Source organism: Aplysia californica, unplaced genomic scaffold (assembly GCF_000002075.1).
Source record: "Aplysia californica isolate F4 #8 unplaced genomic scaffold, AplCal3.0 scaffold00239, whole genome shotgun sequence".
NCBI classification, from domain to species: domain Eukaryota; kingdom Metazoa; phylum Mollusca; class Gastropoda; order Aplysiida; family Aplysiidae; genus Aplysia; species Aplysia californica.
The window spans coordinates 1,006,161-1,020,852 of NW_004797509.1; the positions used below are offsets into that span (position 1 = coordinate 1,006,161).

General features: G+C 40.0%; 2 protein-coding genes across 2 annotated transcripts in view; one reads left to right on the forward strand and one right to left on the reverse strand.

The window, feature by feature from the left end:
• Window positions 1-3,632, reverse strand: part of LOC101853239 (ESF1 homolog) — a 6,986-nt gene extending 3,354 nt beyond the window's left edge. The window contains exon 1 of the mRNA XM_005100195.3: window positions 2,945-3,632. Within this exon, the coding sequence (XP_005100252.1) occupies window positions 2,945-3,536 (592 nt within the window). The 5' untranslated portion in view covers window positions 3,537-3,632. The remainder of the gene's footprint in view (window positions 1-2,944) is intronic.
• A 453-nt stretch (window positions 3,633-4,085) lies between these two features.
• LOC101853941 (Fanconi anemia group J protein) lies at window positions 4,086-14,517 on the forward strand. The gene is made up of 7 exons (XM_005100198.3): window positions 4,086-4,161; window positions 8,929-9,076; window positions 9,443-9,554; window positions 10,149-10,187; window positions 10,894-11,031; window positions 13,616-13,689; window positions 14,335-14,517. Exons 2-7 carry the CDS (start codon window positions 8,984-8,986, stop codon window positions 14,515-14,517), a joined length of 639 nt encoding a protein of 212 aa, XP_005100255.1. The 5' UTR covers window positions 4,086-4,161; window positions 8,929-8,983.
• The last annotated feature ends 175 nt before the right edge of the window (window positions 14,518-14,692 follow it).

A 14,692-nucleotide genomic window follows, 5' to 3' on the forward strand; every position in this document is an offset into this window, starting at 1 on the left:
CCATGTATTGATGACACATGACATTATCCATGTATTGATGACACATGACATTATACATGTATTGATGACACATCACATTATACTTATACATGTATTGATGACACATCACATTATACATGTATTGATGACACATTATATACATGTATTGACAACACATCACATTATAGATGTATTGGGGGAAAGGAGGGAAAAACTATACTAAAAATTGTCCCAAAGTAAAGGTTTATTTTTCATTTTAACCACATAACTGAATAAAAAAAAGAACCAAACTGAAACCAAAGATCTATCCAAAATAAGCATCTTGTCTAATAGAATACTATCTCATGACTTGCTCCATGAGTATTGTGTCATATAACAAGCTACAGACCGTGAGTCAAACTAATATAATCATTTATTTTACCACTAAAAGTAGTTTTGGATAAAAGGGGAAAACTCAAAATATTGTGCTCCCTCTAGTCAAGGCAGAATCATTTCCCATGACACTGGGCCGTAGGTGCCTCACAGAGGACAGCACATATGGTCGCTTCAAACTAACTCAGATCTCGGGGGTTTCCAGAAATCTTAACCTACACCAAAAGTGGGCATTGCCCTACCTATAGCAGAAGTTTGGTTATAGAGAAAACTCTCCTTGTCTTTTAAATTAAAGAAACTGAACAAGGGACAAAACTTTACGAAGTGACTATTTCTCCGAACGTTCGGGAAAATAAAGCTGAAATCTATTTCTCTGAATGGTTTCCGATCTCAAGATTTTTTGGTTATTTGCGAGATTTAGGCGTTATCCTTTCATTCTGCCATCCTGCGAGGACTAGGAAAAAGAATTTTTTGCATCAAATTCAATTTCTAGAGCTAGAGATTTTTAAATATCTGAATATTCAGATACTTCACTTGTGGTTTGGGCAACATTCCCTGACTATACGTCATTTGAAAACAACTTCAAAAGGTACTGCAAGAAAACAACTTACAAGACTGCTCGACCTTGGCATTAACTTATAACTTATTTTGCATTTAGTTAGTCACCCAGCAAAAAACTAAAATCCTTCATGTAAAATCCCCCCCCCCTCCCGTTCACACCTTACACACACACACGGGCCACCCCATTCGCTTATTATCAACAAATCTTGAGAACGGAAACTGTTTGGAAAAATAAAGTTCAAGTTTATTTTCCAGAACGTTCGGAGAAATAGAGCTGGCCATTTACCTTCGATTTTCTCAAAACATAATTTTTCGAGATTTGTGCTTAAAAGTGACCAATTAAAGCTGTATTATACCACCAGCCCTTTCTAAGATGGCCGTAAAAAGGGGCTTGGCTGTGTAAATATAATTAAATATGACACATATTCACAGTTTATTGTACTTCTGAAATTTTTGGATCCACAAAAAAAGCATCAAAGACTCTTTCCTTTCAATGCTATAAATTGTCCGACAATTTTTCGTTTGTTTTACAACACTGAAATTTTAGTTTGCTTGCATTCCCCTCTCTTGGTGGTGCCATCATAGATCTAGTCTTTGAAGTTTAGGCTACAGGCCCCGCTTCTCTCCCTTTGAAAATTGTGAGCAGCGGTAACCGGTCATCTTGTCACACCCCAATTATGTGTGACAAAATGACTTTGCTCTCTCCAAAATTGTTGCTAGCAGAGTTTTGGAGGTAAGCCTAAAGCTTTTTTCGAAGTTATATAAATCATTATTACTGTAAATTAAATCTTTGTCCAAACTGTTCCATAGTAGTATTAGTAGAACAATAGTTTAAATAAGGCAAAACAAGGTCTGGTAAAGGCTTAGTAAGGCTTAAACTTTAATTTTGAAGGTAAGGGACAAGGGTCTATATCAGCTTTTAGCAAAATTGCAGTAGTACTGTACATTTCTTAAGTCTTAAGCTAATTTATTTTTCAGAAGTAATATAAATCTTGCCAATCACACCTTTCATCAATAGTAATACCTAAAAACTTTGTTGTAGTGTGCTACGAAATGACAGTCTCGATTCAATCTTGTGGACGTTGGGTGTGACGAGATGACTGAGACGTCTTAACTGCACCGGTGTGACGAAATGACTGGTATTCTGAGCAGCAAAGTTGGACGTCCATCTAACCTCAAGTCCGAATAGAGCAGGCCTTGAGTAAAACGGGTAAAAATGAACAAGATCTTAAGACAAAACAGCATGAGACCATAGTTATCAATAGAGTAGTGAAAGTAAAAGAATACCGTTCCAGCAAACTCAAACAGTGAAAACAGATCATCCAGTGTAAAGGTACGCATAAAGAGAATGCTTGCTCGCGATAAAAGCGAGCATGTTGGGACAAGCGCTTGAAATGTTCAAAATTTGCTTGTTGCGCACAAGATTTGAAGAAGCGCGCTCGCTTTATCGCGCCTGAGATTTCAAGCGACGCTTGAAAAGCGTAAAAAATCAAAAGTTAATTCTTTCTCGCTTGCAAGCGTGTACCTGGTGCCGCCCCCCCCCCCCCCCATTGTTGTCTGGTCACGACTTGCATTTTCTCTCAGTCTCAGTGACAATCGGACCGAAATGGACGTCGAGTCTTTGATAACAGCCGTGTTTAAAATACATGCACATTTCGCTCATTCTCAGGTAGGACTGAAAATGTGAAGGGCTCCTTTTAAGTAAAGGAAACAAGTGGTGATGTTCACCTTCCACTCGCCTCCTTAGATTTATCTCTTGAACCCCCATTCTTTTGCGTTTTCCTAGGATAATTTCATGCAAAACACTGTCTTACAACAATAGTTCGTCTTCACTCAAATCCGCCATGGCGTCTAATGCCCAAGTTCTGACCAGTCGCAAGCGCGATTTTCAATCTTTCTATTTGTACACCTCAAGGACAAACAAGCGCTTTCTTCACAAGCGTTCGCTTTATCGCAATCACTTTATCGCGAGCAAGCGTTCTTTTTGTGCGTACACCTTAATACAAAGAAAAACTAAAGTAGGCCTACTAACCTGTGTCGGCATTGTCGAAATCTTCATCGTCCATCCCGGCTTTTGCCTTATGTTTCTTTTTCATGGGCAAAACAACAGTACCATCACTATTAGAGTCTTCCAACTTTTTCCGTTTCTTTCCTTTCAACTTCGATAAGTCTTCCTTCGTTGGTACTACAGATTCCAATTGATTCCCACTTTTGTTTTTTGCATTCTGATTCTTCTTAGTTGTTTTCTTGACAGTCACTGGAGCAGAACTATCACCATTTGGACATTGTTCACTTCCACTATCCCCACCAGACAACTGAGACTGAGACTGATGTAAATTTTCAGATTTGGAGTCCGCTGACTCCTCACTTTCACTTGCATCGCTATCACTAGAGGTGTCCGACATTTCATAAAAGCGTTCCATAGTACTTTTATTCTTTTTTGAAGGATCACGTACTGGTCTTCCTCGTTTATCCATGTCCATCCTATGACTGAAATGCCGATTTGTGAACAGTGACTGAAAACGTGAGTCAATCTTTACTTTCTTTTTCGATTTCGGCATTGGCTTGAACCTCGGATCTGACGCTATGTGAGCGAATCGGGGATCATCGCTGATAGCATCCATTTTGTCAAAATGATTTGTTTACTAGTCTTTATAAAGGAACGATATATTTGCCTCTATTCAGGATCTTGGACTTTGACTTAGTCTCCACCTTTGCATTCTCACGTGTAGAGACTCCTCGGGTTGTTTACCTCTGACTGTGTGGTGGGGGATGTAGAAATCTTCTCATTCAGGAAAACAGAATTCGTGTTTCTTTAGAAACTTATAGCTCCAAAGAGCTAAAAATGGTGTAAGCCTAGAAAAGGCAGGTGCCAGCATAATTTCATGATGATAACTAATGTTTAAAGAAATATATTTTAGCTTAAAGTGTTTCCTCAATATAAATTTCAAAAATAGCATTCATAAAGTATGATTTGTACATAAATATGGTCAATGGATTCGTATAAAGACTTATTAAAATTTTATAGAAGTCTGAAAATAGAAATTATATTGGATGGTAGACTTTTTGATTACACCGGAAAAGGAGCACAGTTATCCGAATAAAGCATAGAATTTAAATGGCTTTTAATTTTTTACGGATCTATCCGTGAATTGAAACTTATACGTTAATAACCGCCGTTTTGTGATGGCGGCAACAACAAGTTAAGATCGTTTTTTAAAACGGACTTCCAGACAAGTTGCATTACAGGTGTAATATACACTTTACCTTTTGGGGAAGATTGAAGAATACCGGACCACTCGTACATTTTTGCGCGAGAAAGTGGGGTAGGTGGGGCGGGTGGTTGGGAGGGGGGAGGGGGGGGGTCTAGATCTAGTTTAAAAATCAAAAAGATGTGTAAAATAAGATTATGAAGAAAACTTGTCCGAGTAACATAAAATTATCAAACTTACCAAATTATAAAGATAATCTTTCAAGATGCTAAAATATTTAATTATAAGAAATGGATAAAAATATACTTTTAAACTGAATTTAAGATATGATTGCATGATTCTAGGCGTGTGCCATAACTAACCTTATGTAAGGAATAGCGGACACAAAAGAGGGTCGATGCCAGCTTTATCTGATTGATCTAGATCTAGATCTAGATCTAGATCTAGAAAATCTAGATCTAGATATTAGATCTAGATTTCTAGATCTAAATCTAGATCTAGAATCTATGTCTTGGTCAATATTATTGATTACAATAATTTTGTTTCCTGGTTTTCACAAAGTGGAGCGCACAATGATTTCAAATATTTAAAAAAAGAGATAACAGCACCTTTGGAGGTGTGATTGCATGCATGAGCGTGGATGACCTTTGAAGGGTAGTTGGTTTTTTTGTTCAGTAAAGTACGATATCGAGAGCAGCGTTTTTAGTCCAGAGGGGGATAATTTATCTTAGTGATGACTCTTGTGTAGTAAAATTTGTTGTTGCTTTGTTTGGTTTTAAATTTTTTAACAGCAGAATCTTAAGTGAACCGGAATTATTGATTGTGGGATCTTAGGTGAAGACTACAACAATAGAATTAAACCGAGTATAGTTCTATCTAACAAGACTCAAACTCTTATCCACCCCACCCTACCCTCTCCCCTCATCTGGTATGGTTTGGTGTTTTTTTAACACAGGAAATATTCATCATTAATTATTGTTGTTGAGTATTGATTTCATATTCTAATGGAGCCTCTGTGTGTGCATCTTATATCTCTACATAGAAAGATAATAGTACTAAAAATAGGCCATTTTTTACTCATCCTGAGTGCACACGTCATTGTATGTTAAATACAGGAGAATACTGTTAAAAATCTTAAACTATCAAACAGAAGTGCATTCAAACATTGAAAATAGTTTGTTATCATCATAACAGCGTGTGTCCATTATAAAAGGGTTTTATTTTTTTATATTAATGATGTTATTGCTGAGTAAAATTTATAAGTTCGTTCATAACTCGTGTCATAATTACATCATCGGACTTTCCAAGGTCTAGAAAACCCAAATTGTTAAATATATCATCCCGGGGTATGAACGGTATTAAACATTGGTTTGACATTGATCCATCAGAAGGGTAATTTTCCGCTCCATCGCATGGTTTTGCTTAAATATGACTTTGATTGAGATAATCCAGGTTTGTCATAATGAATAATGATGTTACATGAACAAACACTTTTTTATGATATTTCTGCAAAATATCATGTGAGGGACTTCCCACTGTTTCACAACATCCTTTTACATGGTGGAATGAACATGGAAGAGTATCGTGCTGATGACTCAAAAGAGAAGCGAAGAAGAGGCAAAAATATGCTTGTCATAATGGATTGTCATCATGTTATGAACGTGACAGTGTGTCATAATGGTTATGAACGAAACCTTATTCCATGTAATTTACAGTTGTTTTGGGATGTATTTTTAATTTTAACCCAACTTGAGGATGTATTAGACCTTGCTGCTTGCTTACATTCTGATATTTTGATTTTTGTCATAAGTGTATGGGTCTGGATTTTAATTAGTATTTTACTTTTGTAGTAATGGTTATGAACGAACTACATATTATACTCTGAGGGCTTTCCAGAGTTGATAAACATTAAAAACATGTACACAGATACATATTATGAGGAAACTTTCATTTAATATAAAATTTTAAAGTAAATGACAGGTCAAAATATTAATTTTTAGGTCAAAACTGAAGTTTGTCATAATAGTTATGAATGAACAATTAAAGGTATTAAGGGTTTTTCAGTGATTAAACTTTGAATTTTTCCAACATATAACCTTATTTTGAGGAGAGTCTCATAAATTAAAACAATTTTATGTGAATGACAGAACAATAAGTTAATTTTTTGGGCCCAAAGTAAAATTTGTCATAATAGTTATGAACAAAACAGTGTGTCATAACGGTTATGAACGAAACCTTATTCCATGTAATTTACAATTGTTTTGGGATGTATTTTTAATTTTAACCCAACTAAAGGACAGAATAGACCTTGCATACATTCTGATATTTTGATTTTTATCATAAGTGTATGGGTGTGGATTTTAATTAGTATTACACTTTTGTAGAAATGGTTATGAACGAACTATTTATAGTCCATTTGATATATTTTGAGGGCTTTTCAGTGTTAACAAACTTTAAAAACATGTACAGAGATACATATTATGAGGAGAATTTCATTTAATAAAAGTTATAAAAAATGAATGACTGATCAAAATGAGTAAATTTTAAGGTCAAAATTGAAGTTTGTCATAATTGTTATGAACGAACCATTTTAAAGGTATTCTAAGGGTTTTTCAGGAAATAAACCTTGAATTCTCCCTACATAGGGGATTCTATCATATTTTAAGGAAAGCCTCATAAATGAAAACCGTTTTATGTGAAAGACAGAACAATATAAATAAATTTTAGGGGCCAAAAGTAAAATTTGTCATAATAGTTATGAACGAAATAGTGTGTCATAATGGTTATGAAAGAACTTCAAATTTATGCATAATATGCCCTAAGACCAGTTTGCGTTTAAAAATAGCTGTTCAATGGTCTTCCATTTATCACTTGACTATAATTAGACCAGAGTGTTATTTTAGACAATTCTAGACGATGAAACTTGATATAATCGATAGTATTTTGGTCACTTATTGTTCGTTCATAACTATTATGACACAAAAAAGTAATTTTATCAAAATTAATAAAGATTTTTATAAATTGTCAATTCTATGTATTTTTGGAAGTTATTTGCTATGTCTCAAAATATAACATCAGCCTAGCTGAAGAAAGGAACTTTGAGTATTCATAAATTTGTGTCATCATTGTTATGAACGAACTTTCTGCTATTTCCGTCATTCAAGTCAGAATTACACCAAGACCATTGCATATACAGCTTTGGCAGTTACTGAGCCTGAAAGAGCAATCATTAGGCTATATAATATGGGTGATTAAAGAATTATTACATAAAGTTGATTTTGGACCTCATTTGTCACACCCAGGTATCCCACCTTTTGGCAAATGCTCATACATAACATATATATATATATATATTAAACCCCTCCTTGGTAGAGCCTGTTCAACTATCTGGTAATGAACGACAATAATGCATTGCGTGCAGGCTAGACAAATTGGTTTTGGCAGGTGGGGTTGTAAATAGTTGGGAGATCTTTCCAGTATTCGTCCAGACGTCTCTTAAATTAAAATTGTCCACGTTTGGAGCTGACACCACTGATTCGGGAACATTGTTCCAAATAGTATTAATTCTATTCTCAAGAAAGTTTGCCCTCACACACAATCTGCTTCTTTGCTTCTGGAGCTTCTCTGAGTTGCCACGGAGTTGTGTGGTTGTTGCCTTTGTAAAGGGCTGGTCTTTCGGGGATGTAGCAGCCTTTGATGTACTTGCACGTTTCTATCATATCACCACGTAACCCACGATGTTCCAGGGATGGAAGCTTTAGTTTTTTCAGTCTTTCAGAATAAGGCTTTTCTTTGAGGTGACTCAGCATTTTGGTAGCCCGCCTTTGAACTTGCTCGATTTCACTACATAGTCCTTATGAAAGGGTTGCCAAACACAGTGTGCATGCTCTAATAAAGGCCTCACTAAACTCTTGTACAGCCAAACAAACATATCCTCAGAAAGGTAGTCAAATGATCGCCTAATAAGTCCCACAATACGGTTCGCTTTTGATTTTGTCTGGGCTACGTGCTCCTTGAAGGTTAGTTTACTATCGACCACCACTCCTAAGTCTTTCTCTCTCTTTGTTACATTCAGTGTGTGTCTTGAGGTGCCACCGTCCACTGCTTGGTCCATCAATATTCCTTAATGAAGAATAGATCTCGATATCTAGGCTACCGGTCTGAGATTCTTCATTGAGAGAGATTAAATACTGGGGAAAATCATGAATTCTTAAGGTTGTCGAGACATCGGCAAAAGTAGTCCTACTCCGCTGGTCCGGTATTCTTCAGTCTTACCCAGCCCTCTTCCTGCTTTGGCCTTCTTCCATTGTTCTCCCTTTTTTCTTCCAACGACTTTACAGTATCTGCAGCTTGACCGGAGAGGCTCAGTCCCGCCATCATGACTCACGGCTGCTCTTCCTGCCCGTCTGTCACTTCAATGCTAAATACTGCGTGTCCAAAAAATCTGAAAACAGTAACTTTGATAAATTGTAGTGTAGTACCAGTCGTTGTCTAGAAATATGTCTGTACAGTCGAGACTGTCGGAGACTTCTGAGACAATGTCATTGTGATAGAAAAAGAACTAAACCTCAAGGTGGGAAGCGTTCATTTGTACGGGTGATGGTCTCAGTCAGGTGGTCCTTGGACCAGGGTCCACTGGATTTTTTTAAGTCCTTAAAAAAGTACCATACAGTAAAGAATCAGTCTTATTTGAAATAGCTTTTGAGTTCAGAACTTTGCCGAACCGAAACTTAACAAAAAATGAACTGATGTGTGCTAGTGTTTGAAGAGAGAGAAAGATGGTTTATTTTGTTTTTTCGCTCAGGTTGAAAAACTGATGTCCAGGATAGAGATCTAGAGAAGAAAGCAGAACTTCCACCATGACTGACAGGCACAAAGAATACAAGATCTCAGGGGTGTCTGTTTTCTTCCCCTGTAAACCGTACCCCTCCCAGCTCAGCATGATGAACATGGTAAAGTCCTTATGATTGATCAGATAATGAATCGGCCTATAATGTGTTACAAATCGACAATAAAACGTTTCTACTGTTTCTTTAACTAGATTCAATTGGTCTTTGTTTTGGAGTAAGTCAGGCGAAATAGTTTTTTGTCTCCATACTTCCAAAATTAGATTTGCCTTTTCTCCTCTTTGCTTCTATCAAAAAGTCTATGAAAATAAGATTGTGAAAAGGTTCTCATTTTTCACCTTTGACCTGACTTGTGGTGTATAAGTTGTTTTCTGTAAGTTCCTTGTTGTAATATTTTAGCATTATTTTGGTATGTATGAAGTGCTCTGTTGATGGAAGTAGACATGTAGTTCTGTCGTCTGTCACCGTCAGATTCTGAGGGGAATCGAACGACGCCAACATTGTCTGCTGGAGAGCCCGACGGGCAGTGGCAAAAGTCTGGCCTTGCTTTGTTCCTCGTTGGCCTGGCAGAGTGCAGAGAAAGGTTTGTGACAGGCTTGTCACTTCAGCGTGATATTCTGGCCTTTCCACAGATTTTAACTTCTGGATTCATTTCTTTTTATATATTTTTGGTAAGGGGAAAACTAGTTACAGTTGTCTGGCATACCAAAGCCACATAATACCTATCAAGTTCTTTGTTGGCATTCCTTGTTAGGAAATTATAATAATATGCTTTTAAATGTCTAATCTTTATTGGAATGGGTTGTGGATTTTCAAGTAAGTTTGGCAGTCACCCCATGTTCAAATCCACATCAAATACTGACTGGTTAGACTCATTCTCTCATGACATTTTCCCAACTTCCATTTTCTCCTGTTCTAAAGCTTAAAGCTTTCATTTTCCCAACCTCCATTTTCTCCTGTTCTAAAGCTTAAAGCTTTCATTTTCCCAACCTCCATTTTCTCCTGTTCTAAAGCTTAAAGCTTTCATTTTCCCAACCTCCATTTTCTCCTGTTCTAAAGCTTAAAGCTTTCATTTTCCCACCTCTCTTGGCTTTTGTTGTTGTTGTTTTTTTGTCTAACACATTGTTTCAGAAAACTGTTTTTGAAACAAACTAAATCAAATGTCTTTTTCTTTCAGCCAAGAAAGAACTTGAGGAAGCAGCTGAAGCAGAAAAGGGTAGGTTTCTACTCAGGCATTGTCTGTTGGTTTTGTTCCAACCTTGAGCACTAATGAATAGATTGTACTTGGCCTCATTTGTGTTCTTGGTACTTGATGTGGTTGCTGTCTTGTCTGTGTTTATCAAAGCTGTTATGTCGACACAAAAGTCCAGGTCTCAAAGTAGTTAGAGAAAATCTGAACATCGGATATAATATACCAATGACTACAGTTTTATTTTCAGAAAAGAAACCCCAAATGGCTACTGGTAAACTTATCGCTACTGGTAAACTTATCGCTACTGGTAAACTTATGACTTACCTAGAGAACTTGATGGTGAGGAGGGAGGACCAGGAGAACATTGTGCTTAGAGAACATTGAGCTTAGAGAACATTGTGCTTAGAGAACATTGTGCTTAGAGGACATTGTGCTTAGAGGACATTGAGCTTAGAGAACATTGTGCTTAGAGAACATCCGGGTAGAGAAATCTGTGCTATTCCATCCCGTCATTTCCAGTGGGTTTCTCTTACATCCGGGCAGAGACGTCTGTGGTGTGGTATTCCATCCCGTCATTTCTAGTGGGTTTCTCTTACATCCGGGCAGAGACGTCTGTGGTGTGGTATTCCATCCCGTCATTTCCAGTGGGTTTCTCTTACATCCGGGCAGAGACGTCTGTGGTGTGGTATTCCATCCCGTAATTTCCAGTGGGTTTCTCTTGGTTCCACAGCTGCCTGTTTGTGCCTGTGCCATCAAGCACCAGCGGTAACACAAAGTGGGGCAGCAACAAAAAAGAGAGCCAATAAACAGTCAGACGTCTGTGAGGCTGGGAACCCGTCCGAACTTCCGCGGGGAGGAGCTACAGTCGGTGAGTGGAGTCAGGAGTGCAGGCGGTGTCTTATGTCATGTGACGGGTTGTAGGTTCGCATGTTGTCACAGGCTGTCATATCTGTCATGTGATGGGGTTGTAGGTTCGCATGTTGTCACAGGCGCTGTCGTATCTGTCATGTGACGGGTTGTAGGTTCGTAAGTTGTCACAGGCTGTCGTATCTGTCATGTGACGGGTTGTAGGTTCGTAAGTTGTCACAGGCTGTCGTATCTGTCATGTGACGGGTTGTAGGTTCGTAAGTTGTCACAGGCTGTCGTATCTGTCATGTGACGGGTTGTAGGTTCGCATGTTGTCACAGGCTGTCGTATCTGTCATGTGACGGGTTGTAGGTTCGCATGTTGTCAAGCTGTAATGTAGCTTGCTCTATCTAACAACAGAGGTGGTATGGCATTGCTTGTGGCCGTTTCGTTGTGCAGTCTTCCAGTTCCAGTAAGAAAAAATATAATTTTATTACGCAGAAAGATGTAGCTGTTTGGGCAAGAAACATTTTTTACGTAGGGGAAACGTGTTGAATCCAAGTTCCCCTGTCCTGCCACAGACGATGATATCTAGCACAGCGGCTGTGGGAAGTGCTGGCCTACAAGGAAGTACGCAATCTCTACGAGGAAGTACGCAAAGCGGCAATCTCTACGAGGAAGTACGCAATCTCTACAAGGAAGTACGCAAAGCGGCAATCTCTACGAGGAAGTACGCAATCTCTACGAGGAAGTACGCAATCTCTACGAGGAAGTACGCAATCTCTAAGAGGAAGTACGCAATCTCTACGAGGAAGTACGCAATCTCTACGAGGAAGTACGCAATCTCTACGTGGAAGTACGCAATCTCTACGAGGAAGTACGCAATCTCTACGTGGGGTCTCACAGAAATGTTGTGTTGTTGCTTTGACCTCTGACATAATATAGGGTCACCCCTGACCCTCAGATGGTGTACACACGGTCAGTGCAGGAAGCAGTGCGTCATCCCTGACCCTCACATGGTGTACACACGGTCAGTGCAGGAAGCAGTGCGTCATCCCTGACCCTCAGATGGTGTACACACGGTCAGTGCAGGAAGCAGTGCGTCATCCCTGACCCTCAGATGGTGTACACACGGTCAGTGCAGGAAGCAGTGTGTCAGGTTTTATGACCCTCAGATAGTGTACACATGGTCAGTGCAGGAAGCAGTGTGTCAGGTTTTATGACCCTCAGATAGTGTACACATGGTCAGTGCAGGAAGCAGTGTGTCAGGTTTTATGACCCTCTGATAGTGTACACATGGTCAGTGCAGGAAGCAGTGTGTCAGGTTTTATGACCCTCAGATAGTGTACACATGGTCAGTGCAGGAAGCAGTGTGTCAGGTTTTATGACCCTCAGATGGTGTACACACGGTCAGTGCAGGAAGCAGTGCGTCATCCCTGACCCTCAGATGGTGTACACACGGTCAGTGCAGGAAGCAGTGCGTCATCCCTGACCCTCAGATGGTGTACACACGGTCAGTGCAGGAAGCAGTGTTTCATCCCTGACCCTCAGATGGTGTACACACGGTCAATGCAGGAAGCAGTGTGTCAGGTTTTATGACCCTCACATGGTGTACACACGGTCAGTGCAGGAAGCAGTGTGTCAGGTTTTATGACCCTCAGATAGTGTACACAAGGTCAGTGCAGGAAGCAGTGTGTCAGGTTTTATGACCCTCAGATAGTGTACACACGGTCAGTGCAGGAAGCAGTGTGTCAGGTTTTATGACCCTCAGATGGTGTACACACTGTCAGTGCAGGAAGCAGTGTGTCAGGTTTTATGACCCTCAGATAGTGTACACATGGTCAGTGCAGGAAGCAGTGTTTCATCCCTGACCCTCAGATGGTGTACACACGGTCAGTGCAGGAAGCAGTGTGTCAGGTTTTATGACCCTCAGATAGTGTACACAAGGTCAGTGCAGGAAGCAGTGTGTCAGGTTTTATGACCCTCAGATAGTGTACACACGGTCAGTGCAGGAAGCAGTGTGTCAGGTTTTATGACCCTCAGATGGTGTACACACTGTCAGTGCAGGAAGCAGTGTGTCAGGTTTTATGACCCTCAGATAGTGTACACACGGTCAGTGCAGGAAGCAGTGTGTCAGGTTTTATGACCCTCAGATGGTGTACACACTGTCAGTGCAGGAAGCAGTGTGTCAGGTTTTATGACCCTCAGATAGTGTACACATGGTCAGTGCAGGAAGTAGTGTGTCAGGTTTTATGACCGTCACATGGTCAGTGCAGGAAGCAGTGTGTCAGGTTTTATGACCGTCACATGGTCAGTGCAGGAAGCAGTGTGTCAGGTTTTTTGACCGTCACATGGTCAGTGCAGGAAGCAGTGTGTCAGGTTTTATGACCGTCACATGGTCAGTGCTGGAAACAGTGTGCCAGGTTTTATGACCGTCAGTTGGCCTGCACATGCTCATGTTTCCTTGTCTCGTGTTCCCTCAGTGCTGGAAACAGTATGCCATCATGTTTTATAGAAAAGAGTTTTTACTTTCCCCGTTACGTACTTTTCGTTAACAGTTCAGGATTTGTGGTTTTTAACCTCTGCCTTTAACTTTTTTCTCACAGATCCCGATCCTGACGTGTTTGAAATTGACGACGACAACGATTTCAGAACAGAGAGCACGGAGTTGAAGGAAGGGGTAAGGGATTATTTGTGACTGTTGTTTGAGCATGTCACGTCGTATTACAGGAAATGTTGCATAATTAATGAATGAATTGGGAATGTTGTTGTTGACAGATAGTTTCTTGTTTTCCATTTGTAGAAATGTCAGTGTTTGTGAGGGAGGCCTGGGGAAGGTCCTTGCTGTTGGCAGAGACAATGGGTGGTTGACGGGTGCTCTTGAGCAGGGAGGGGAGAGACAATGGTTGGTTGGCGGGTGCTCTTGAGCAGGGAGGGGAGAGGCAATGGGTGGTTGACGGGTGCTCTTGAGCGGGGAGGGGAGAGACAATGGGTGGTTGACGGGTGCTCTTGAGCGGGGAGGGGAGAGACAATGGGTGGTTGACGGGTGCTCTTGAGCGGGGAGGGGAGAGACAAGAAAAGTGTCTGGTAGTCAAACAAATGTAGTTCCTTGAGGAAATGTCTACGAATACTTGGCCATTCCTAAATGTCAAGTGAAAGGATTTTTCACAAAACCATGTTTAATTTTTTTTTTTTTTTTTTCTCCCCAACTTGTCCCATTTCATGGAGTGTAAAAATGTGCTAGAAATTAGGGGAAAGCGCCCTGTTCTTTTGGCGTCTTTTCTGTAAAATGAGTAGAGAAAGATTTTGTTGTTTGGTATTTCAGGAGAGCAAGAAGGATGGCAGAAAGCACGTCACCATCAGCTATGTGGAGGAGGAAAAGAGCGCTGCCACGGGCAAGTCTGGCGCTGGAGGAAGGTCGGCCGCTGGTGAGCAGGGCAAGAAGGGGCCAGAACTGGTGTGTGGCCTGTGCACCTGTGCCAGTTCCGAGACGCAGAAGATTAAGTAAGCTGGGTTTGTAGTTGTTGTTTGGTGTGTTGTTGTTTGGTGTGTGGTTGTTGTTTGGTGTGTTGTTGTTTGGTGTGTTGTTGTTGTTTGGTGTGTTGTTGTTGTTTGGTGTGTTGTTGTTGTTTGGTGTGTTGTTGTTTGGTGTGTTGTTGTTGTTTGGTGTGTTGTTGTTGTTT